Below are 25,124 nucleotides of genomic sequence, written 5' to 3' on the forward strand. Positions count from 1 at the left end.
TGAATATGTGCTATAACAAAATAATTAACCATCTGGAATGTGAGACTTAACCAGCAGTGAACAAACATTGCATCAGTGCTTCTACTGTTCTTATTAAGAGAAACAGACAAAAATGTATTTTCAGTCATACTAATGCCTTCTTCAGAGCTTTTTTAATAAAGGTAAAACATTACACTTTTTAATATGTTAATTAATTAATCAATTAATTTTAATAGTAACTCAATTCATTAAGACTTGCTATATTCTTTCAATTCATGTACTGACCTGAAAAGACTTGCAACAATCAAAATATGGGTTACAGACATCTTTTCCAAGAAACCAGCAGCAGATTGTTATATAGTAATTACTATATTGTGACCATTTTTAATTGTTTTATGATTATTTGCCAGTCACTGAGTTGGGCAAGTATAAAAATTAAATAATAAATAAATACTGCATCTATTCTTCTGGGAATGGAACATGATCTCATTTATGAATCATTAATTTATTAATCTAGGTTGCTGGCATGAACTTTCAGTGGTCACTCCAAATTCCTATCTTTGTCAAAATAAACATAATTACTAATCTTTCCAAAGTCAGAAGTTCTGTTCTTGGATTTAATGGAAAACAAGTATAAAATAAAAATAAAAAATATCCTGTTCAGCTGTAATATATCTTACAACACACAAATACATAAAATGTTCGAGATCAATATATACTCGTGTCTCTATTCGGAAGATACATTGGTAAGATATAATATGTTTGAAAAAGGATACTGAAACAATATTCTGAAGAAAAGTAGGTATTTCTACATTGTTGCCAAGATAACTATATGACTATGGCTAAGTGGTCACCAGAAATCAAACTTTAATTAAACTTTAACTTCCCACTTGGCCAGGAAAGCTCCAACAGGTTTCCCTGTTTGGATATCTGACATATAATTTTCACTTTTGCTCCTCTTCCTTGACTGTTTCTTGTCTTGTTTAGTCATTAAGTTGTGTCCTACTCTTCACAAGCCCATGGACCATAGTATGCCAGGCTCCTTATCCACTATCTCCCACAGTTTGCCCAAATTCATGTTCATTGCATCAATAACACTGTATCTAACCATCTCTTCCTCTGCCATCCCCTTCTTCTTTTGCCTTCAATCTTTCCCAATATCAGAGTCTTCCAATGAGTCCTTTCTTCTGACAGCTTCTAGTGTTTGGCATCTACCTATCTGATGTATGTGCCAGTGGAGTGGATTGAAAAAAGGAATGGACAGACTGCTTTACCATCTTCTCATTGTTGGGACTTGAAGGAAAATGGGCAAAACTCTTCTCAATTTTACCTGGTCAAGAAAAGAGGGAGGAAGGCAGAGATTGACTGATTGGTTGGGGCTTCCATCAATGAACTTATTTTAAAAAGCCCAACCTTGTGCTGTACAATAAACAGATAGAAAAGAAGTTCTTGGGAACCAACTTGCACTGAGATGCCTCCTATAGCATCTATTGTGTAACACTTCTAATAAGCAGTTCGCTAGGTTACCAACCTCAGTCATATCCATGGCCCATTCAGCATTTCCTGGTAATGATAAGATCAAAATCAATCATTTCTGGCATATTTTTGCCAATATTTCATAAGTGCAAGCAACATTCAGTTTAACCTGTCTGCTCATGACAGTTTATTCAAAGTTAGTCTCAGGATTGGGTCTGGCAAGGTTAGAACCAAGCATCCTGAAACCAGAATGATCTGTCACTCTATGTTCTGACCAAGGCTTCTGAGACCTTAATTAAGTACACGCTTAGTTCAAACAACTCTTGTTTTATTTCAGTGCTGGACATTATGTTTATTCCCAGCCTGTAATGAGTCCCAAACAGTCTCTTGAGATAAGCACCCACCTTTATCTCCTTTGAATTGCTGCCAATAACTAAAGTGCCAAATTAACTGTAAAAAGCCAAACGAAGTAGAAAGTCCACACAGAGCTTCAAGGTTTAATCTGAACAGACGGAATGACTTTGCTTCCTGCAAAGGTTTCTCTACCTTTCAACTTCCTTTATACCTTATGGGAGGGGCAATCAGCTCCAAGCCTTACTCCTGAGTCGCCCCTTTTGTCTTAGTTATTGTTGCCTTCTGGCAGCTCTGCGCACACGCACACTGGGAACAGGCTACCCTTGTTCTTCTGCCTCACTGCTGGCAGATTCTGGAGGCTCCGGAGTCAGCACATAACTCCCAGATGGTCCTGGCCCCATCTCTGTATCGGATGCAGGACCCTTGTCTGAGTCCACCCCAGACTCTGGGACTGGTCCCTGTTCTTCCCACTGTCTGATTCTGCTGCCATCTGCACAAGCTGCCGGCGACCCACAACACACTAATAAGAGATAGGTTAAACAATTGCTCTTCTGGCCCCAAAGCAGGAACATCTTTATGGGTGAAAGAAAGAGAGGCAAGAATAAATCTTCTTTTCCTATAAATATAGCTTTTATTTTATACTTAGATTAATTATTAAATTGTTCATTGACAGTTCCAATAGCGTTTACTATTTGTCCTTGAATCTCCATTTGCAAAGCTTCTAGTTTCACTACTGATTGGGTGAAGCCTGAGTATAGGATCTCTAACCTAGACACTCATTTGTAAGTTAATATACTATTTAGCTCAACAGTAAGGAAGTAAATGTAATATACTAAATACACTCAAAATATAGAATACAGATGAAAATGGAATCATTTCAGATTTAGTTTTGCACCATTGAAATAATTATATAGACAAAAAATGCAAGTAGAACGAAAACTTGATAGCTTAATTTTAAAAAAATACTAGTTTTCATTGGCCATTTAGTTGTTTTTTGAGAGATAACATTTCTGCATTTCAAGTACACATCCACCTGTAATGTGCCCAGAGGAATTAATTCACAGAAATGCATAATATAAAAGCAAGAAAAAAATGAGGAATATTAAAATTTAGCCATTCTTAAAACAGATCTGACGAAATCAGTGAAACTTAAGTCCACTAATATCAGTGACTCAGTATATTTGATATTCTGTGGTTATTATGGGTATTAAACAAGTGTGGCATACAAACCCACACAGTAGGTTCCATTGTGATTAAGATGTACCTCCATGACAGTTCGATGCATGATTCATCATAAGTTTATTCCCTTCAGCTTCCAGGAGGGAAGATTAACATGAAATTAGCTTTTCCTTCTGATCTCTGAACCCAATGTCAGGAGATCAATAAGTCTGCTAAGTCCAGCATCTCTTCTATTCCCATTTCCTCCCCACACCAGTGGTCCCCAACCCCTGACTATGGACCAGTATGGGTCCACAGGCTGTTAGGAACTGGGCTGCACAGCTGGAGGTGAATAGCAGTTGAGCAAGAGAAGCTTCACCTGTATTTGCAGCCACTCTCCAGTGCTAGCATCATCACCTCAGCTTCACCTCAGATCATCAGGCATTAGATTCTCCTAGGAGCACGAAGCCTACTATAAACTGCATGTGTGAGGATCTAGGTTGTGCTCCTCCTACCCTCCCAGTCCATGGAAAAATTGTCTTCCACAAAACCAGTTCCTGATGTCAAAAAGTTTGGGGACTCCTGCCCCACACCTCTTCATTGACGTTAAGAGAGGGGGCATAGCTGGAACAACATCTTTCTCCCACCCCCTTCTTTAATCCCAATTGGTCCAACACCTATTTTTACATTGGGAGAAAGAAAAAAGCTCTGAATAGCAGCTGATCAACCACTTCAACAATAGCCAAGATACTACCTAACCATTGCTACCACAATGCAAATCAGGACTGACTTTGTTTTGCTATGTCGTTTAATCAATGAATAAATAATTGAATGACTGCATCATGTTGACATGCTCATTGTGTCTTCTGTAAATATGAGTAAATATAAGTAAATCAATTCATCCATCAATCACATTTTATATTTAAAGTAAAATGCAATTTAGCTTTGCTCCTTCCAAACTAAAAAAATGAGAAATATTTTCTTCCTGATAATGTTCCATTCTTTACAAACAGAGGTGAAAGTGGAAGGTTGAAAAACTGATGAAATTGGGGAAAAGAACATTATAATTGTTTTCCAACAGATAACTGGTGGTAGCATAAATCAGGTGGTGTTTCTTAAGATGTAGGTCAATTCTCCCTAAATCCCCTGAAATTTTGGTAATATGAAAATACATTAATCTTTCAATAGATTAATTTAAAAAAAACACCATGTAGTATCCCAACCTAAAGTGAATCCTTTGATATTAATAAGTAGAAATACTGTCAGGTCCATCATCTTTGGCTTGGTGCCTCGCTGGTATCCTGCCATCAAAGCACTGGGGAAGGGAGGAGGAACAAATGGGCAAGAAAGTTGTATGTGTCTGATGGGAATTTGGGAGGGGGGAAACAAAGAAGAGCAGAGCATTTTGGAATTCAATTCGTGCCTGGAACGTTCAAGGCCATTTGCCCTGAGAGTGGAATTTCATCAGCCTAAATACATCAGCATTTCCCAAAACTTCTCAGTGATGTTGGATTGGCTAAAAATGGACTGGTCATGGAGGGGGAAGGATGGGGAACCAAGTGACATAGTTTTGTATTGTTGCATGGGAACTTTAGATTCCTTCTGGCTTTATGCAATCAGCATTTCTTAGTAAAAGTACCTTTTGCTTCAATCAAATGGAATTGAGAGTTTTCCTTCCCTAAGGGATCAGACTGGGGCAGGTCTGACAAATGCATATATTCTGTTCACTCAAGGTTGGCCTAATTATGGTTTCTTGAATAAATTACATACAACACAAACATTTGATAGATGATTCTAAACCAAAGAGTCCAAGTTGTATTTACGTAGGATGAAATTTCCACTGAGTTGTAGTCCTACGTTTTAGAAATAGAGCTTAAGAAATGAAAGGACATTCTTAGCCTTCTTTTTCAATATAAAAATTCTATTGAACCATGTAAGAAAAAGTACCTAACAAACCTTTGATCTGCTTTTACTCAATTGCCGGGTGTAATCTGCCTATCATTCTTTGCTTTTACAGCTTTTATCTTGTTTTTTCTTTCAAAGATCCAGTAGATTATTAGGATGCCACCCATTAAAATTAGTGAGTAATGTAATGGTACATGAAGTAACCATTCATTTTTATTTGTATTTTGGGTAAGAATCTGAAATATTTTCCTTTTGTTCAATCTAATGTGAGAGAAAGTTCACCGGCCAAAATCTTCTACTATCAATGGGAAGAGATGTTACAATAATCTTCCAACTCTGACTTTCTTGGGGTGGATAGTAGAATATTAACAGAGCCTTTGGTTGTCATGACAAATTCGGAGGCTGTTCTGAACATAATCTCATTAGGGCGGGAGAGATGCAGAAATATGAGATCATGACAATGTTGGGCTTATAAATTGTCAGAGCTCTGTGCTGCTGGCAGACTGAACTCTATGAAAGAAAGTGGGATCGAAAACACTAGTGGATTGAGGCCATAAGACTATAAGAAGACTATAAGAAACTTCTGCTAAAATTACATCAAGATCCAAGGAAAGGTCTACCTTTTTAGTGGAATTTGCAGTACAATTTTGAAATATGTGTTGTGGAGGGTGTGCCAAGTGTCTTGGAGTTATTCTCATTCCTTTAAGTATACTATGCGTTCTCGCCAATATTCTGTTATTTTTTCCTGGAGGAACAATTGAAATTAAAGACCATATTTCAAATGAAGTTTGGTACTTTGGAGGAATTTTGGGTTCTGGTGTACTGGTGAGTTTGTCAAGTATCCTGTTCTTTTTCTTTTTATCATCTAGAGTTTACAGGCTTTATAGATATTCATCTACTGATACATAGAACTTTGTTGCAATCTATCATTGGAATTAAATTATTAACTGCTGAATAAGCAGGATTGAAATTAAAAATATAAATTGAATATGAATTAAATCTGTTATTAAGAAAACTGATACTGATCTGATGATGCGGTAAAAATATATATATCTAGATGTCTTTGGTGAATAAACAGATAAATATCATTTTGTTAGATCAGACCAACACTTTATTAGCCCAGCATTGTTTTGTTACAGCAGTAACCAATGCAGATTAGAAATAAATGTAAACAGGTTTCTGTAAAATGTATTACCAGTTACCTTTCCTCTTTTTTCTATTTGGTTTTTCTTTTTGTGTTGGGATATTGCCAGTCAGAGGCTAACAGTTAAACTTGAAAGTGACTCCTACCGCATACAGTGGCTTTTTCCAGTTCAATATGCTTAGGATGATAGCATCACTGGACTAGAATGATGCTGTTGCATGCACAATTGTAAACCTGCTGGTTTTAATGATGATATTTCAACAAGAAAGAAGAAATGATATTGCAGCATCCATATTAGATGGAATTAAATAGAAAAGATTACGGCCTCATTGTGATTTTCTGTTTTATCCAGATGGTGTTTCCTGCTTTGGTCTTTTTCGGTCTTAAGAATAATGATTGTTGTGGATGCTGTGGAAATGAAAACTGTGGAAAAAGATTTGCGGTAATTATAGAAGCAATAAGAACCCCAATCCCAATCTAATGGCTAAGAAGGAAATATATATTCCATTCATCATTGCAGTACCATGTACAGGATGGCCTTGCTAACGAGGCTGTATTTGAGCCTGCCTCACCCAAAGAAATACTTAAGAAAAAAGCATTTTAGATTTTACTTCTGAAAATAGACTCATATTGATTTTGCAGATTTGTTTTAATGCAATAATTTTGTGTGGCTCAATGACAACAATACGTAATCTTAGATTTCTTAGATGCACTCTGTATTTGAGATTTTTTTAGGATGGCAGAAAATTCTATAAAACAACAAAATCATGAATGGTTTGTGTCTCTCTCTCCCCAACTTTTTTTTGCAAAGTTTTTTAATTTTTTTGCATGCAATAATTTTAAGCAGTTATGTGATGGGGAAACTCCACATCCCTTGCTAATAAGTTGGATGATTCTCAATTGTATTATTATCATAGGAAAAGGATTTTACAACCCCTTTTTCTAACCATTTTTCCTGGTGTATCTATGATTTTGTTATCCTGGATCACGGTTCCACCCCTTGATCATTTTGCTGCCTTTTTTTTCTAAACTAGATTCCATAGCCTGACTCTTTTTTTACCCTTTCCCTGATGCTATTTCCCCAAAGGGATGGGGGCCAGGACAAAACATGATTTAATTAAATGGAATGTGGATTGTAATAAGCTAATTCATTAATTAGCTAGTTAGTACAGTTTCCCCGTATATGTTTAATTATTTCTCCCTTCTCCTAGATTAACAATTGTAATCTAGTTGCAATGTGGTGGGGCTTTGTGGGTTTACATCCAGAACACTGAAAGTTAAATTGATCAAATATCTTAACAATTATTTTGGGGTATTTGAAACAAATTTTGGCAAGTGGTGATCAGATGCATGAAGTAAAGAAGACTAAATATTTGGCTTTGTACCCTAGGAGAAAGAGACATAAAAATGATTCATTAAAAACAAATTAAAAGTTAAAAACTCTGGACTGAGGTCTTAACTAGAGTGTATCACTCAGCTTTTCTATAAGGCCAACTACTTTAGTCCATTGAATTTAATTTGTAAAGATTTTGAAGTTCATGCTTTGTCGTGAATTTCTGTCATGAAGTTCCATATGATCTCTGAATTAAGAAAATTTCAGTAGATTTAGAGGTAGTGATTTCTTTACTTTTTCATATTCCATTTGTGACTGAAATAAACCAGCTAATTATATAAACATGCAAGTGTCAGATTTGATCTCTTCCTTTCTTTTCTTGTTGGCAGATGTTTAGTTCTATAATATTTGCAGCAGTTGGAATTGTGGGAGCTGGATACAATTTCGCTGTGTCAGTTTTGGCTTTGAACAGAGGCCCAAAGTGTAACATTGATATCGGCAATAGTACCCAGTGGATATATCCGTTTAATAATGGGTAAGATCATTTTAACCCTGTTGTTGTTGGGTACTATTATGTTTCATCACAGTCAGCCATGTGTTCAGGCTGGATTTTTTTTTCATCCTATGGTGTCCTTCCCAAGGATCTGGGATAGGCATTATTGTTATTGCTATTCTTATTTAGCCATTATGTAGCAACATGGTTGACATTGTGTGATATTACTAAAAGACAGCCTTTTTCAGTCAATGCTGTTCAGATATGTGGGACTCAGAGGTAGTATTCAGCAGGTTCTGACCAGTTCTAGAGAACCAGTAGCAGAAATTCGGAGTAGTTCAGAGAAACGGCAAATACCACCTCTGACTGGAGATTTTACAGTATCCTTCCCCTGCCACTCCCACCAAGCCACGCTCACAGAACCGGTAGTAAAAAGTTTTGAATCCCACCACTGGTGGGACTGCATCTTCCTCATGAGGGGAGGTATTGTACTCCTACTAATCTGAGGACACCTTGCTGGGGAGAGCTCGGGAAGGCATGCTGTAATCTCACTTAAAAAGATAAAAATTTATAAGACTATATAGAAAAGATTAGTTATGTGCCATAAGTCAGCGTTGACTTTTAATGACCACATAGATAGACCTTGTCCAGGATGTTCTAGCAATAAAGTGGCCCTTTTGGTCTTCCAAAAGTGTATCCATCACTGCTGTAATTGAGACCATTCACCACACTACCGGTCATTCTCTTCTTCCCATTCCTTCCGCCTTTCCCACCATTAAAGACTACTCAAGAGACCCACGTCTTTGCATAATATATTGAAAATATAGCAATTTGAGTCTGTTGGTTTGTGCTTCAAGTGAGAACTCTAGATTGATTTGTTCTTTGAATATAGAAATGGCAAAGTACATTTTGTGTTAAGTGTACCACAGGGGGAAAAAATAAATAAAGATGGCTGGTACCTTTCCTGAAATTTATCATTCCAACAGATATAAATAAGGAAACTTCGGTAGAAACTTATCATTATCTGAGTTCTGCTGATTGGACAAAATAAGGTAATTTTAAAAGAAATACATATTTCCATACAAACTCACAGAAGTACTATGCCAATATTGTGCACCCCAGGATTAGTCTCAGCTCTCAAAATCTGTCAGAAACATTGGACTAAAATCATTTGCAAACACCAGGTATTGCTTTCTCTTATTGATAATGGTTTCAAGTTCTCTATCACTGTATCTATGTGAACATCATTAGATACAGCCACAGATTTATTTGAAATATTTATTTATTTTAGCTTATAAATTTGCCATCATTAGATCCCTTAAAAACTTTACTGGACTGTTTCATTCTTACTGATAAATAAATTAAGAGAACAATTCTGGTGAATCCTTCGGGCAGTGGACTAACCCAGTTGGACAATAAAGGAACCTTGATTCTTATTATTCAATTTCAGCAGTCTTTCCCTGACTAATCATTTTCTTTCCAGATTTGATGGGCCACATTTTTCATAAATTAAACTTGGCCAAAATGTAACTGAAGGAGGCTTTTTTTTTAAAAAAAAAAAATCTGTTCCATGCAGACTGTATGGAAACAATTCTGAAAAAAATTGTTGAGAGGGTGGGAGATATTTCACCAGCCATAAAGTTCTGGTAATTCATTGTGTCCAGCAAGGTACAGCTTAATCCTTTCTCAAATGGGTATCAGTTTTATTTTATTAGAACCCAGAGATTACCATCAGATCAATACTATTTTATCCTGGATTATAGCACATGCATGCACTAGGAAAGTAAACATAAAATGTAGGCAATGGCTTCTATAACAGAGACATATTCTTTTTCTCCCCTCAGGAATTACCTTGAGGATCATAGTTTATGGAAGACATGCCAGCTCCCAAAATCCATTGTGCCCTGGAATCTGACACTCTTCTCTCTGCTTCTGTTAATGAGTGGAATTCAACTGATCTTGTGTGCCATTCAGGCAATCAATGGTCTCTTTGGAGCTATCTGCGGAGACTGTAAATGTTGTGGGTGCTGCGGGGTAAGAATGCTTTCATATTCCAGTATGCCAGCTTCTCACTGTCCGTGTTGATTTGCTATTGTTTGCTTATTGCTTATTATATGGTGGTGCAGTGGTAAGAGTGCAGTACTGCAGGCTACTTCTGCTGGCTGCCTGCAATTTGGCAGTTCAAATCTTACCAGGCTCAAGAGAGACTCAGCCTTCCATCCTTCCAAGGTGGGTAAAATGAGGACCCAAATTGTTGGGGGCAATAGGTTAACTCTGTAAAAAACCGCTCAGAGTGGGCTGTAAAGTACTATAAAACTATGTAAATCTAAGTGCTATTGCTATTATTGTGTTTTCTTAAGTACTTGACAAGACAACAAGACAAATTGACAAGACAACAGTTTCTCTTTGAGTATCAGAAAAGACTTTCTGGTGGTAAATTCAGATTGACGGTGGAATCTAAGAAACTGAAAGCTTCTCTTTCATAGGATCTATCTACCAGAGGCTGACTGAACAGTCATCTCTTAGTAATACTTTAATTTTAATTCTTATATACTGCACAGGATGACACTCAGTGGCCTAAATAAGTTTTCTAAATCTATAATTCTATTTTCAGAGAGAATACTTAAGCCAAAGCACAACTGCTTTGTTGTTACGGTGACTTGTAAGTTGCTAAGTTGTGTAGAAGTGTTATAAGAAAAAACGTATTTGCTTCCACAACTTTGCAATAGAATTATGTTATTTATCAGACTTTTTAAAAAAAGTATTTGAAATTTAAAACATGACAAAAGCCAAAATGGGTAGCTACTGTAAAACATGTCCTTATGCATACATATTATTTGTGCCATAATTTAATTAATCATCATAATTTAGTTCGTAAGCCTAGATCTTAAATTAACTTCTAGTAAAGGTAAAGATAAAGGTTCCCCTTGCACATATGTGCTAGTTGTTTCTGGCTCTGGGGGCGATGCTCATCTCCATTACAAAGCCGAAGAGCCAGTGCTGTCCAAAGATGTTTCCGTGGTCATGTGGCTGGCATGACTAAACGCCTAAGGTGCATGGAATGCTGTTACCCTCCCACCAAAGTGGTCCTTATTTTTCTACTTGCATTTTTACATGCTTTTGAACTGCTAGGTTGGCAGAAGCTGGGAAAAATAATGAGAGTTCACTCCATTATGCATTGCTAGAGATTCGAACCACTGAACTGCCAACCTTTCTGATTGACAAGCTCAATGTCTTAGCCACTGAGCCACCGCATCCCTAACTTCTAGTACTGTAGCTCTATTTTAATGGCATTCTGAACAACCATTAGTATGTGGCAATCCTTGATCCCCTTTCATAGAAACTTCCTTTTCTAATTTGTGCATGCCAAGCCTCCATCCAAGATAATTCACAAGGCAGGTTTACCAGTCATTAAGAACTTGTCCTCACACCATCTCAAGGCCATCCTGTCACTTAACCCCAATCAGAGGAGCGTTCTTTTCCCACCACAACAGCAGTGAGGCTGTTGTGGTGGGAGGTGGTGAAGGATCCATTCTTGGAGGGTTTGGTGGAAAGAAGCAGCAGCAGAAAGTGGGCAACACCTCACTCCCCTAACACCAGCAGTCAAAATCATAACTCCTGCCCTTGTGTGAGGATGTCAACTTTTCTGACCTCATTTTCAAGGCAGGGTGAAGGAACCACTGGGAAGATGAGGTTTTGCCACATTAGGACTATTTTCACATTGGAATTTGACCCTCAGACTCACCTTTTGGGCATAAAAGAGGGCTACTAAATTAAGTCTTACAGGGTGAATTTTACCTGGGTTTCTTACTGCAATAAAATGCTGTCTGAATGTTAAACTATGACTAACAGTAGTCAACATCTATTTTTCTTTGTTCTTTAGGGAAATGGAACAGTTTAAAGAAGATGATTGCAATATATCAGCTATGATAACACAGAATATCCCTTTCTGGACTTTCCTCTTGATATGAAGGGCCACATGTTTTTACATGAAACAGGCCCAGAATGAGGAGTCTTTTCTCATGATGTAGCAGAACCACTTTTCCCTTCCTGTGCTTATTTTTCCTCACATATTTAGCCCCAGTTGGGCTACAGCATATTTATTTCTTTTCCAAGACAAAGTCTTTGAGACAACACCGATTGCCATTTTTGTCTCCTTTCCTTCAAGAAGCAAAATAATACACCATGGTCTTTGTTGGAAATAAGTCATATAAATGGAATAATGATAATTTGTAATTACAGTTTACATCCATAATGACAATACCTTTAATACTGTCAAACAACATCTGCCTAGCCCAGATACTTAGAAAGGACCTGATAAGTGGATAAAAATGCAAAATCCAGTCTAAACATTTGGGTGACTGTGCAACCAACCATTAGTAATAATAATCATCTATAGGAATGTGAGATAGAAGTTCACATTGGGAATATTTATAGACTCTGAAGGGTTTTTTTTTTAAACCCTCCATTATTCCCTATTGTTTCTTAATTAGTGTTTTTAAGAGTTGCATGTTAGTTTGTGTTCCTACAAGTCAAATGTTAAGCTCCTTCATAGCTATTTTTGTACGTTACTTTGTTTAGTGTATAGAAATATTTCATTTTCTAAATGAACATTACTTTGAAACAAATGATATAAAAATAATAAACCATAATGGGATTAAAATTTTGTGGTAGTATAATGTGGACTGCATCTGCTGAGAACAAGTCTTACTAGTCATGTAGATTGAAATAGAAGATTCAGTGGTTGCAAATTCATGCTAGTGGGCTTTTAGCTTACCACATGTTTGTCATGTTAGTTTCCAGAAAAGAGTCACTTCTCTTCTGTCAACAACTCTGTTAATTTCTTCTCAAGACTGCTATGATCATCCCATTGAGAGGTAACATAGGCCTTATTGCAGTTGGCTAATTAGAGTTGCTATGTAGAAATCAAAAGGTGTAGCTTTGCTTCTTGTTTCCCCCACTTTTCCCAGATTTTTTTCTTCCTGCTTTCTGTCTCATGTGGAACATACCACAGGGTAGAGGCTCTAGCATTAAAATGGCGACAACTTTCAAGTATCTCCTTTCCCTCCCTTTAGTAATGATCATTTTCTTTTAAAATGTAAATGTTACACTGAGTTCTGTATCATTCCACACCATAAATATGACCTATATTGGTTTACCAGGTTGAAAAAGAACAGTGACTGTTATTCCAGAATTTGTAGGCTTCCTACCTGCACTTGGCATAGCTCAATAGTTAAGTTGGTTTGCCCCATTTGGATGTAAAGCCATGGCTTATATTCTACTGGCCACAACAAAGCATTCGTGTTTTGGATAGCCTCACATTAAAACAATTTGGCAAAGGTGTCCTCAGCAGTCAGAAGAGAAGCCATGAACTAAATCTACCAATCTTTTAAAGCATAGATGAATTGAATTGCTTTTGGCTCATAAGAAAACCTTATTTATGATTGGCTCTCTTCTCAAGAAATTTTCATCTGCTTAATTGCTTTGTCTTGAGGTGACTTTCAAGATACAGGAGCAAGGGCAAATATGCTGGCAACAAGCTTTTTGAATTAACATTGATACAACTTCAGTGCTGTATAGAATTATTTGATGGGATTATCAATATCCAAGCTTTCCTTTCCAAAATCCAAAGATTTCCTTTTTTTTACATACATTGTGAAGCTTTTAAAAAGAAGATAAAAACTAAAGATAAAAACTAAAGATAAAGACTTCTGTAAAGACTTTGATTCAGTGGTACATGACAAACTACTAATAAAACTAAAATCTTATGATATCTCTGGACAACTGCATAACTGGATAGAAGCATTCCTGTCAAACAGACAACAAATGGTCAAAATTGGGAGCATCCTATCAAATTCTGTACCTGTCAACAGTGGTGTTCCCCAAGGCAGCGTTCTAGGACCAACTCTCTTCATACTCTACATAAATGACCTCTGTGATTATATTAAGAGCAACTGCGTTCTCTTCGCTGATGATGTAAAGCTGTCCAATACCACAGACAATACTGCTACCCTTCAAAAAGACCTTGACTATGTATCAGAATGGTCAAACAAATGGCAACTTTAAATCTCAACAAATAAATGCTGTCTTACATATTAGCAAAAAAATCAGAAAATAAAATACAAGCTGAATAGTCAAGTCCTGGTTGATGATCCAAGCTCTGTAAAGGACCTTGGAATACTCATCTCTAATTATCTAAGTGCTAGAGCCCACTGTAACTACATAGCCAAAAAGGCATTAAGACTTGTTAACCTAATCCTACGTGGCTTTTTCTCTGGTAATATCACGCTACTAACTAGAGCATACAAAACATTTGCTAGACCAATACTCGAATACAGCTCATCAGTCTGGAACCCACATTACGTATCTGATATTAGCACAGTTGAGAAAGTCCAGAAATATTTCACAAGAAGAGTTCTCCACTCCTCTACTTGTTGTAGAATACCTTATGCCACCAGATTTGAAATTCTAGACCTAGAAAACCTTGAATTACGCTGTCTTCGGTCTGATTTAAGTATGGTATATAAAATCATACATTGCAATGACTAACCTGTCAATGAATACTTCAGCTTCAACCATAACAACACAAGAGCACACAATAGATACAAACTCAAGGTTAACCACACCAAACTTGATTGCAGGAAATACGACTTCAGCAACAGAGTGGTCAATGTCCGGAATACTCTACCTGACTCTGTGGTTTCTTCCCCAAACCTCAAAAACTTTAGACTGTCTACTATTGACCTCACCCCTTTCCTAAGAGGTCTGTAGGGGGTGTGCATAAGCGCACCAATGTGCCCACCGTCCCTGTCCTATTGTTTCTTTTATTTTTCTTATGTGTACCCATTTCATGTATTCATAACTATGTATATACTTATACCTATTATCTTGTAAGCGATTAACAAATCAAGATAAGTAAAATTAAAAAATAATATAAAGGAAGGAAAAAAGAGAAAGAAATAAACAAAGAATTCAAGAAAAGAAACAAAATTGAAGAAAAATAGAAAAGAAAGAAAAAAATACAAAGAACTGGTTTCTTATTTTCTTCACAGCATATTATAAACCCTCTTTCTAAAGCTATATCATAATAGCCTTCTTTCTATAATCTATCCTATTTAATAATCATTTTTACTCAAAGATTTCTGTGTAAATTAAGAATATTGTGCCCAATTATTAAAGTGGTATTGTTTTGTGTAAATTTGTTACATGCAATAATTATACCTTGTGACTTAGGTTTACCAAAAACAAACCCCACTGCTTGAGTTTGAAAACTTGTCAAAGGCCATTGCATTTTAGTCCAATACAGTTTATTTAAAATATGTTCCATTAATTTCAGTGGACCATATTTCCAATTGCATTTCAAGTAAAATTATGACTTTAATTCCCCTATCCATCATAAGTCCATATTCCTAGTTTGCCATCATGCCTTTGAGAATTGGATCATTTTTGGGGGAAGATATACTGTTTGTGTGTACATAGAAAGTATATACATAATTAAAGATACATGTTATGGAAGAAAATCCATTTTATCATGTTGTGAATACTGTTCTTATTTGGTCCTGCATCTGTTACTAAAATCTGTAACACCTCAATAAGGCTAATATTTTGAAACAAATAAAATCTCCAGTTTTGCATCTCTGCTGTACATATCTGTTCTTTTATTTGCACTATTTATTTGGCTAGCCCCAGTTAGCTATGCTTGATTCCACAATTTCCTCACCTAGAGAATATTACCTAACCACTAGCTGTTTTTATGCAAACATGTTTCAAAGTCCTTGCTATAACAAACATTCCTAATCGTGGATAACCAGGGGTTCAATGCCTTCAATGACAAAGTCACCATGTTAATATTTCAGAAAAAAAAACCTAAACTTCTAAGAGCACATCACAATATAAATTTTGTATTGACTGTACAACTGTTCAGATTTCTATATATCATTAAAAGAATCTGGGTAGTTTGCAGAGGGGCCTGGAATTCTGTTAATGGCTCCTAATATCCTGTCTACAGATCTTTCTTTATTACTGCCCTTCATGTTGAGGCAGCTCTTAGTAATTTTGGCTTATCCCTGTATATTGGGACCACAATTCCCAAAGTTCCTAGCCAGCATAGCTAAAGGTTATATGTAAATAACCCTGCCCATGCCATGAAGCAGTTAGCAGAGTAGAGGTGTAATGTCTACTGTAATAGGGGCACACATACTTGCTTGTGCCGCTGCAGTTTGCACCAAGTGAATTTTCTGAATATTCTTCAAGGGCAGCCTCACATATGGTGCATTATGGAAATCCAAATAGACGATGACCGCAAGAGCATGAGTGACAGTGAGAACTCTGCTCCATATTTGTTCTGTGCACCTGAGACTGTGCTCTGCTGACATAAAGGCATAAATAATTCTCTCTGGATCGAGAGACTGACTAGATCTGATGCCATGCAAACACAACTGTTCATGATGCAAATAACAAATGGAAAGCATCAAAATGATATAAAAATGCAGCTGAGCATTAGCAGTATCAGACACGCCATCATATCTAGTGGTTTTGGTTGAAAGTGCTTCAGAGAAAGACATTTACTGCCCTCTTGTGACCGGTTCATAATCCTGGTTGTATTGAGAGCATTTTATGATCTCTGGCAGTTGTGTTTTTTTACTTTGGTTTTATTTTAGCAACTTATGCATTTTTATTTATTTTAAAGTTGTGTGCTGCCCAACTTGAGTTGGGTGGCCATTTAATCAAATAATGGGGGGCTGTGTGTTTCTTGAGAAAAGGAAACCCTTGAAAAGGCTCGGGAGACTGCATTTCTCCCTATTTCAAATGGATCTGTATTGCCTCTTATTCTGATACAAAGCATTCTATGAGTTGAAGAACATAGGAATATTAAGAATTTTGTATTGCCTAATATGCTTGAATAGCTGTTGGTGTGTTGATGTTGGCAGCCTGCACAATTAAACTCCTGGAATATGGATTTTTGGACCGTTTTTAGATAGATAACTGGGTGGCGAGAACAAGTTCCAATACTTTGGTCTGCTTTGAACATGTGCAGAAGGTTTGTTGTAGAAATCAATGAACCGGAAGAGCAAAAGACCTTTTCTCACCTAACAGCTTTTATAAGTGTCTATTTCAGTTTTATAAAAACAAACAGAAAAAAATGGAAGGCTGGTTTGTTGATCCACCACCAGTGGCGAAGGACAATCATAAACTGAAGTAATATTTTGCTGAATCCACTGGGTGGGTAAAGCCATTTAAAATCAATTCTGCTTGTTTGTCTTTGAAATTAGTGAGAAGTCAGCCATAACTATTCAGAGTTATTTCAGTGGGACTCGGAATAAACCAGTTGTCAGGATGGAATCCAGTGTTCTTCCTTTTCTTGTATTTACTGTATATACAGTAGTTTTGACAGGAGTGCAATTTCATTACTATTTATCCAAGTGGTGAGGATTTGTGGCTCTCCGGATGAAACAACAGATTCTGATTTCAGCTGATGTGCATGCGATTCATACATAGATTAACATTGTGTCCAAATATGGACCCATTAGGGCATTACTATTTTGGATCATTCACCTTGCTGTTCTCTTCTTCATCTCATGCTTAGTAATGTCCTAAGCATTAGATGCACAAGAGAACAGCAAGGGGATTGAACCAAAATACCATTTTCTTATATGGATTTTTGTAAGTGTTTGTGTAACTCACTTGGCAGGAAACTATATTATGAGCTTTCAATTTGTAAAAAGTCACTACTCCCATCAAGCAAGGGTTCTTTAATTGAGGTTCAATTAAAGTATGTATATATGGTTCAGAATCTAGAGCCACCATTCTGGATTGCTTTAATTTGGAACAATATACAGTACACAAGTCCCAGCTGGTGGTCATTTAGGATTCAAATGAAATGGTAAGCCTGATGCCTTCATTAATGATCCATGCATAGCAGAAATAAGGGTTCACACTCTTCTGCCATTCTTGGATTGACTGTAATCTGATTTTTGAAAAGGTGACTGTTAGCTAAACGAACCAACATGACACCATGAGCTGATCAGAGTTGCTAATTGTTGCTGACTGATTTACAAGAATCTGGTCACTGACTGCATTCTTTAGAGAACAGCCTGATAAGAGTTTAATGAATGGGACTCAGGTAGGTCTGCATTGCTCCTTACCCTGCAATGATGCTAAACTCACCAGTCTCTTCACTCCGCCACCTATTTTAGCTGGAGATTCTACCACACCACCAGAGAACATACAAGCTGGACATCCCAAGACAAAATGATTGTACAAGATACAGTCTTGTACAGGGAAAGGCTAGATGGCTGTGGCCAATCAGAGTTGGGACCATTATTAGATAAGAATATTAAATTACTAAAGACCATCTACTTAGTGAGATTTTAGATGAGTTGGGTCAGAATTGGAACTTCAAAATATGGGAGGGAGAGATGTGTGATGGTAATGGAGTAAGCTAAAAGTGTGCCCCCCCGCCAATTCTTACCAAAGCATTACGTGAACATAGTCATTGTCTTTTTAGTGGCAATACTTTTATCTATTCAGTAGAGTCCTTTTTTTCCCTCTTTCCAAGGAATAAGTGAAACCAACACATAGGGCAGGAAGTTTAAATCAATTTCTACTTATTTTATTTTTTTCTTGTACAATAATAAAGAAATACTTTTTAAAAAAAAGAAACAAACTCGGGATATAACTGTTTGTTCTGATTTTCAAGCATACACATATGTATGCAAAGTATTCTACACTGAAAACAAATGCTCACACAAGATGGCATATAGCATAACAAACTGATGTAAATAAAAAAAGTATTAAAGTGTTAGCACATAAATGAATGTAGTGTATTAGGAAAACAGAAATACCAGTTTTACCATCCATTTCCATTCCCAAAAGTAAGCATTTAATTTCTCCAACTCTTAAAAAAAACCATTGGCTTCTCCAATGCTTTATTTTCAATTAATTTAATGTCTAATATAGCAGTTTTTAAACATCTGCCTTCAAAGAACTCTTTTGCCCTTAGCATAGTAATTCCTTCCAGTGGTTTAAAGGGATAATTTTCAAGTGCACACAAGGCACTGTCCAGCCCTGTTGGAACTCACTTTTCCCTTTCATGAACTTAAAACAAATTCCACAATACAATCCCTATTGCAACAGGAAAAGTTTTCTTATTCTATCTATTCCATTTCTGTACCACCATTTTGCCATGGAGTTCATGATAGCATATAGCACTTTATTCCTTTATTCTCATAATCACCCTGTGGCATAGGACAGTTAACAAACAGAACATGGCTAGATGCTCAGAATACATCATCAAGGAGTGTGAACAAGTATCTGGGTCTCCTGAGTCTTAGTTCAGGAATAAACACTAGACACCATGCTCATTGCACATCAGCAGGGCAAATTCATTTCAATGAAAGTTAATTTGAATTTGTATTGGAATTCTTAACCTACTTCTAAAAAAAATCTCAGAATTTTCTATAACTCAGTTTGAAAAGCAATGGCTTCAAAACTTCCCCTCACTCAATATTACAAACTGTTATCCATATCCCAGAACTTCTATATGGTCAGCACTGGAGTGAGCCTTTCCTTAACTTAAAATCCTTGAATGGCCGCATGATTGCTCCACTGCTATATGTTTTTATTGCTGGCAAAAGTGTAAAAAATAAAGTAATTAAATACCACAAATCATAGTCTTACACTGAAATTTTACAAAAAACCATTAGATCAGTAAGAAATCATTGTGGGTAAAGCAACCCTTAAAAATTAAAACAGGACTTTGTGACATAAAATTGACTTATTCATTCATTTCTCTCATTTTTTGTGATTACTGGGATCTCCCCCTACCCCCAACCTCTACTATTAGATGCTTCACTCCTCAAAAATAATAGTTCTGACAGTTTAAAACAAAACAACATTGGCTTTGTTCTAATGCTGCATGATGCCTTCATATGTTAACCTAGTTGCTCAATTTAACTGTCTTATATAATAGTTCTAAACCAGCCTTGGATCTGCTACTCCCTGAATTTCAATTGGTCCTATGGGACTGAATTATGGAAATCAAATCCCAAAAGACTTGCAGCGCTCTAAACTTGTCAGTCAAAGTATCTATGCACCCCTATTCAGAAATTATTCCCCCTGAGTTTCCACTTAGGGCTAGGAAATTCTGCTGAGAGCTGTAAATGTAAGTAAGGCATACTGCTAGTTCCAATGCAGCTTCCCCTCACCCCAGTAGAATGGTTCAGCATTATTTCTATTTACTATATCTGGGCTCCAAAAACCCACTAGGTACAAAATATAAATAAAATGGTAGTTCTTTTGCTGGCAGCTAGTCTTCTAATATTTTTCTAGTGGGCAGCTAGATTTTTCAAACCTTGTTCTGGTGGCTCTAGGTTTATAGCATTTACCTTCATCATGGTGAGGAATATGGATAAAAGTATTATTTTCTCATATGTGTTCCCTATTCACTTATTTATGTACTTCAATTCCAGAGTTATCACAGGTATGGCAATAACAAGCATCCCTAGTGATTTCTTCAAAGAAGGAAATATGCACAGAATTCCTTCTGCTTCTTATAAAAATTATAGGCTTACCAGATTTAGATTGCAAAAATTTAGATGTAGATCATTGAATGGTAGCCAGATGTGGTGTTTTCTATATCTCCTGCTACCATTTAATGGTCATTTGGATTTTTGCGGTTTGCTACAATTCTCTACAGTAATGTGTTTCAAACTGTGGAAACCTCAGGGTTCCATGAAGATGTAATGGAGTTCTTTCTGTATAAAAGACTGTGGTTAATCCCCGTCCATTGAAATACTCAAATAAAGCCATTTTTTAAAATTACTAGTGCCTCTTAACTTTTTTCTGCGGGTTCTGAGTTTTTTTTTAATTAATAGGATCTGATCCAGAAAAGGTTTGAAATTTCTGCTCTAATGCTTGAATTTTGCTTCTCTACCCATCTTTGGTGCCATATAGGACTAAGACAATATTCTCCTTTCTGCTCCTAACTCTCGCCTAGATCCAGCTGGAGCCTGGGTGAAGTTTAGTTCCTTCTCTAAGTCACTTTCATTTTAAGTTGAAGTCATTCCGAATGATGCAGACTAATTCGGGAAAGTAAAATCAAAAGAGGTAAATCATACCACTTGCACAATTTGCAAGAGCTCCTTTGGTGGATGTTTTTGGTTGTACAAAATGGAACATGATGTTGCTACAAATATGTGGGAAATGTCACTTCAAATATTAATGTACACTATTGGATCTGATCCTTTTTTAGAATAAGTGAGCTACCTTCAATTGAACCCTATTGCCAGCTAGAAGCTCCGTCTGTCACAGCAAATATTACTATGTATGTCTTAAATCTGTAAATCTGCAGAAGTCCGAAAATTGCCAAGCAGTCTGATGCTGAGTGAACAAGAGATCTATGGCAGTGTTTCTGCAGCTTCTTGATGAACACAAAAGCGCTGGCCATACAACAAAGTAAGATTTGGATCTGCCTTTAATACGTCCTGTTTTTCTAAGCAGGTAAGAAAAAAAAAATCAAGGAAGAAGAAACTTGTTCACATAACTAAAATAGTAAACATCGTAGGAGTGTCTGGTTTTCATATCATGCCTGATAATCTTTAAATAGTGGGAAACATGCAATAACATTGCTTAAAGACAGATTTCTTGCTCTTTTAATGATTAATCCTATATGTTAAGTGAGCAAGTAAAATGAAAAAAAAGAAAGAAATGAAAATAAAATAAAAGGGAAAGAATGCCCATTGATGGAAAATATTTTCTAGTAGGTGCAAGAATCTGCTAAAACAAACTAATCTACTTACTTATGTCTGCCTTCCCATCCCTGCCCTTATAAAACAAACACAAAATATTTTCTGGGTCAAATATTAAAACTTCACAAATATTGGATTTTGTTTTTTAATCACTTATGATTAAAATATTGTGAAAAGAAAGCTATCCTGGTGCATTCAAAACAAAGACTTTCAAGTAACAATCCTCCCACAAAGTAGTGTTCACCAATATTTAATCGATCCACTGGGGTAATCCCCAGAATTGACTTTGTAATACTGCAGCATTGTTATCTGCATTCTCTCCTTAGCCACTCTACAACCTATCTTATTGACTTCAAACTATTTCACCTGCCTTTTACCTTCACTAAGTTGGAAAATAAGGGCCATAGACTGCCCAGTTCTGTAATACAATGATGACTCTTTTATTGGTACGCTTGAAGCCTAGCACTGTGCTTTACCTCTTTGTTTGGTTTGCATATCACTGATTAAGAGGCTTGTATTAATTATAATGCCTTCCATAAAAAGATATGTTTTCAATATAAAAAAGCTTACTGTTCATAGATTATAAATAAAAACAATTTAAAATACTTAACCTTAGGACGTCATTTGCATTTCAGGCAAAGTGAGTATTTGAAATCCTTGATGCATTCTCAGTCCCAGATATCAACTATTTAATAATCTTTATATGAATAAAGCTAGGAGTACACCAACAATAATTTTTTGTCTCATAGGCCAGAATTAAGAAGCAAATGGCTAAGAAGTTAAACACTTTTGCTACACTGAGAAAGAGATGTTGGCTTTCACCTAACTGATAAAAGTGAAGATATTATTTCTAGCTTGTAAAATCTGATCCACAAAATGTATTATTACTAAAAAGAGAAAAAGATAATGTGGTTCTATAAAATTGTTACTGTATTCAATAATGTGAGTTTTTCTCCAGAATTCGGAAATTCAATTTTTTTTTGGTTTGTGTATAACACAACAAAAAATTATTGTTTTTATGATTCATCTTAAAATAGTTTTTAAAACAGCTACATATAAAGTATACTTCTTTAAAATGAAATTAAAAAAGAATGTAACATATATTGCATTTTTTCATTTTCTATATAGTTTAAAAATGGCAGCAATTAGTATCAACCTGGTTGATTTTATAATGCAGTGGTAGTGTAAAAACAACAGCTAGACTTTTGCTTACTAGAAACCAAATAGCAACTGAAAAAGTCCCAACAGTAAAGTTTGTGCTTTGCAAATTTTTAAAAAGTTGCTCTCTGGTTGACTTGGAATTTAAAAGAAAAAAGCTGTATTCCCTACAATGTGAGTTTATTTAAAATAATGATGATTTTTAAAGCTCTTGTAAATAACAAGCATTTGGTGCAATTAAATATAATCACAGAGCTGTATTTGAATGTGTGCTAGGTTTTCAGAACCAAGCTAACTTTTGCAGTCTAAAACTTCTTACAGTCATCACTCTGCCTTTCATTTCCTTAATTATACACTTAACTGTGTGTAGCTGATGACCGTTCAGTTCAGACATGGTGCAAAAAAACCCCACCCCACCCCTTTGTGTCCTCAAAACACATCTAGGAAAAACTTACATTTAATATCTTTAAGCAATTCTATTCCTTAAAACTAGGGATGTGTATATTGTATGCGTGTACATTTCAAATGTAAGTTATTGTCAATGACATCCTGTATCAAGATTCATTGACCTAAAAAGGGGCTGGAAAAGTCAGCAAAGGATTAGGCTGGTTAGCTGAGGGACTTGAGGAGGCTTGGCCTTAAATTCTAGAAGGAAAGGAAATGTTGGGTTATCAGTTACAACCAGGTAAGAAAAGGTTCATTTTTGTTGAGGACTGATTCCACATCACTAAGGATGGGAATCAGGTCTTCGGACTCTAATGTCCCAAGGTCAACGTTTGTTCCTGGAAGACAGTCAAGGAAGTCAGGGAAGCGTGTCTGTTGGGAGTTGATATTCATGGGAGTCTGTGCTACATTATCTCCTGCAAAATAAAGAAGAAGTGAATTGAGTCATACCATCTAAAACCATGGGTTACTTGACCCAAACTTCAGCTACACCTGTCTAGATTTCAATCCAGAACAGAAAGCTAAGGGTTTTATGAAAAACTAACAAAAATCCTAGCAGCAGACTTTTTCACTAAGGTACCTAGGAAATATGCCTTAACAGTGTACAACTTAAGATTTCATCAAGAAGGAAAGGAAGCAGAAGTGGTATTCAGCAGGTTCTGACCAGTTCTGGAGAACTGGTAGCAAAAGTTTTGAGTAGTTCAGAGAACCGGCAAATACCATCTCTGACTGGAGATTTTACAGTCTCCTTCCCCTGCCATGCCCACCAAGCCATGCCCACAGAACTGGTAATAAAAAATTTTTAATCCCACCACTGAAAGGAAGGGTAAAGGAACTCTATCAAGAAATCTAAAACAACTCCTTTGTTGGACACCCACACTCAGATAGACACTTTTAGAAGGCTAAAAAGATTCAGGGGGCACGGTTTCAGTATAATGTAAGATTAAAATTGGAGGAAAATCAGAATGTACATAACTTGACGGCTAAAATCAGGATCTTCTTGGTTGCATACTGAAGCATATGCAATATCAGTCTTATTGGAAATGTTGGGGCTGCAGTTCTTGCACAAATTGGAAGATGAAGTTTATTCAATCGCTGGGCAATTGAATATATAATTCAGACAAGTATAAAAGTATCATTGGCTGAGCCTATTGTTTATAATTTTGTCATGAAAAAAAATAGACTTCTTGTTCATACCTGTGTCCATCTCATCTACATTGCTGAGGAAGTCTTCAGGTGTAGTCGGTATGCTGTAACATCCTAAGCCTAGGCCACTGTCTGTGCTCTGCTCCCTGGAATGGTATGGCCCACTATGAATTGAGACATGAAAAGTCCGTGGTCAAGACTGTGCCCATCACATGTCTGTCCCCAGAATGGCCTACGAAATAAGAGTCTAATTGGCTAAACTATGGACTCTAGATAGATCTCAATGTACTCCAGTATTTTGTGACTTCCCCTATGACAGGTTGAAAACATCTATCTATCACAAAATTTGGCAACTGGAAATCTTATTTTTCTTAAAATAAAATGCATACATTACAAGACATCGTATTATCATTTTAGATCTTCATGGCAATTTGGTAGCCAGTATAACTCAAAGCCCAAAGAAGATAGACCTAGATCAAGGAATGGAACCACATCTCAATAACAGAGTCCATTCCTTACATGCAACAACCACAGATCAATCTCTATATTAATTTTTTAAAAAAAGCTTTATAATGATGTACTAAATAAAGTTTCCTAGCCTTATCATAGACTCCAATTTTTTATCTTCCAGTCTACTTATCCAACTACCTACAGTACCCAACCCTGCTCCCTTCCTCATCTCATCCTCTCTTTCTCACTGGTAGCTTTTGCACTGGCAAGCAATGTTGACTTGCATCTTTCATCTACATTTGCTTCCACTTCATCTTCTTGGCACCTGCTACAATC

General features: G+C 36.3%; 2 protein-coding genes across 3 annotated transcripts in view; one reads left to right on the forward strand and one right to left on the reverse strand.

Moving 5' to 3' along the window:
- The first annotated feature begins 5,372 nt into the window (after positions 1-5,372).
- On the forward strand, positions 5,373-12,508 carry TM4SF4 (transmembrane 4 L six family member 4). The gene is made up of 5 exons (XM_026664881.2): positions 5,373-5,697; positions 6,369-6,458; positions 7,739-7,884; positions 9,687-9,876; positions 11,726-12,508. The coding sequence occupies exons 1-5, from the start codon at positions 5,527-5,529 to the stop codon at positions 11,741-11,743; spliced, it is 615 nt and encodes a 204-aa protein (XP_026520666.1). The 5' UTR covers positions 5,373-5,526; the 3' UTR covers positions 11,744-12,508.
- Positions 12,509-21,298: 8,790 nt separating this feature from the next.
- Positions 21,299-25,124, reverse strand: part of WWTR1 (WW domain containing transcription regulator 1) — a 92,002-nt gene continuing 88,176 nt past the window's right edge. For both annotated transcript variants that reach the window (XM_026664909.2, XM_087965139.1), the window contains exons 5-6: positions 24,390-24,502; positions 21,299-23,608 (exon numbers count right to left, since the gene is read on the reverse strand). In XM_026664909.2, the coding sequence (XP_026520694.2) occupies positions 23,424-23,608; positions 24,390-24,502 (298 nt within the window). In that variant the 3' untranslated portion in view covers positions 21,299-23,423. The remainder of the gene's footprint in view (positions 23,609-24,389; positions 24,503-25,124) is intronic.

This window comes from Notechis scutatus, chromosome 4 (genome assembly GCF_049901735.1).
Source record: "Notechis scutatus isolate UNSWTSFEM ecotype Mainland chromosome 4, rNotScu1.2, whole genome shotgun sequence".
Classification (NCBI taxonomy): domain Eukaryota; kingdom Metazoa; phylum Chordata; class Lepidosauria; order Squamata; family Elapidae; genus Notechis; species Notechis scutatus.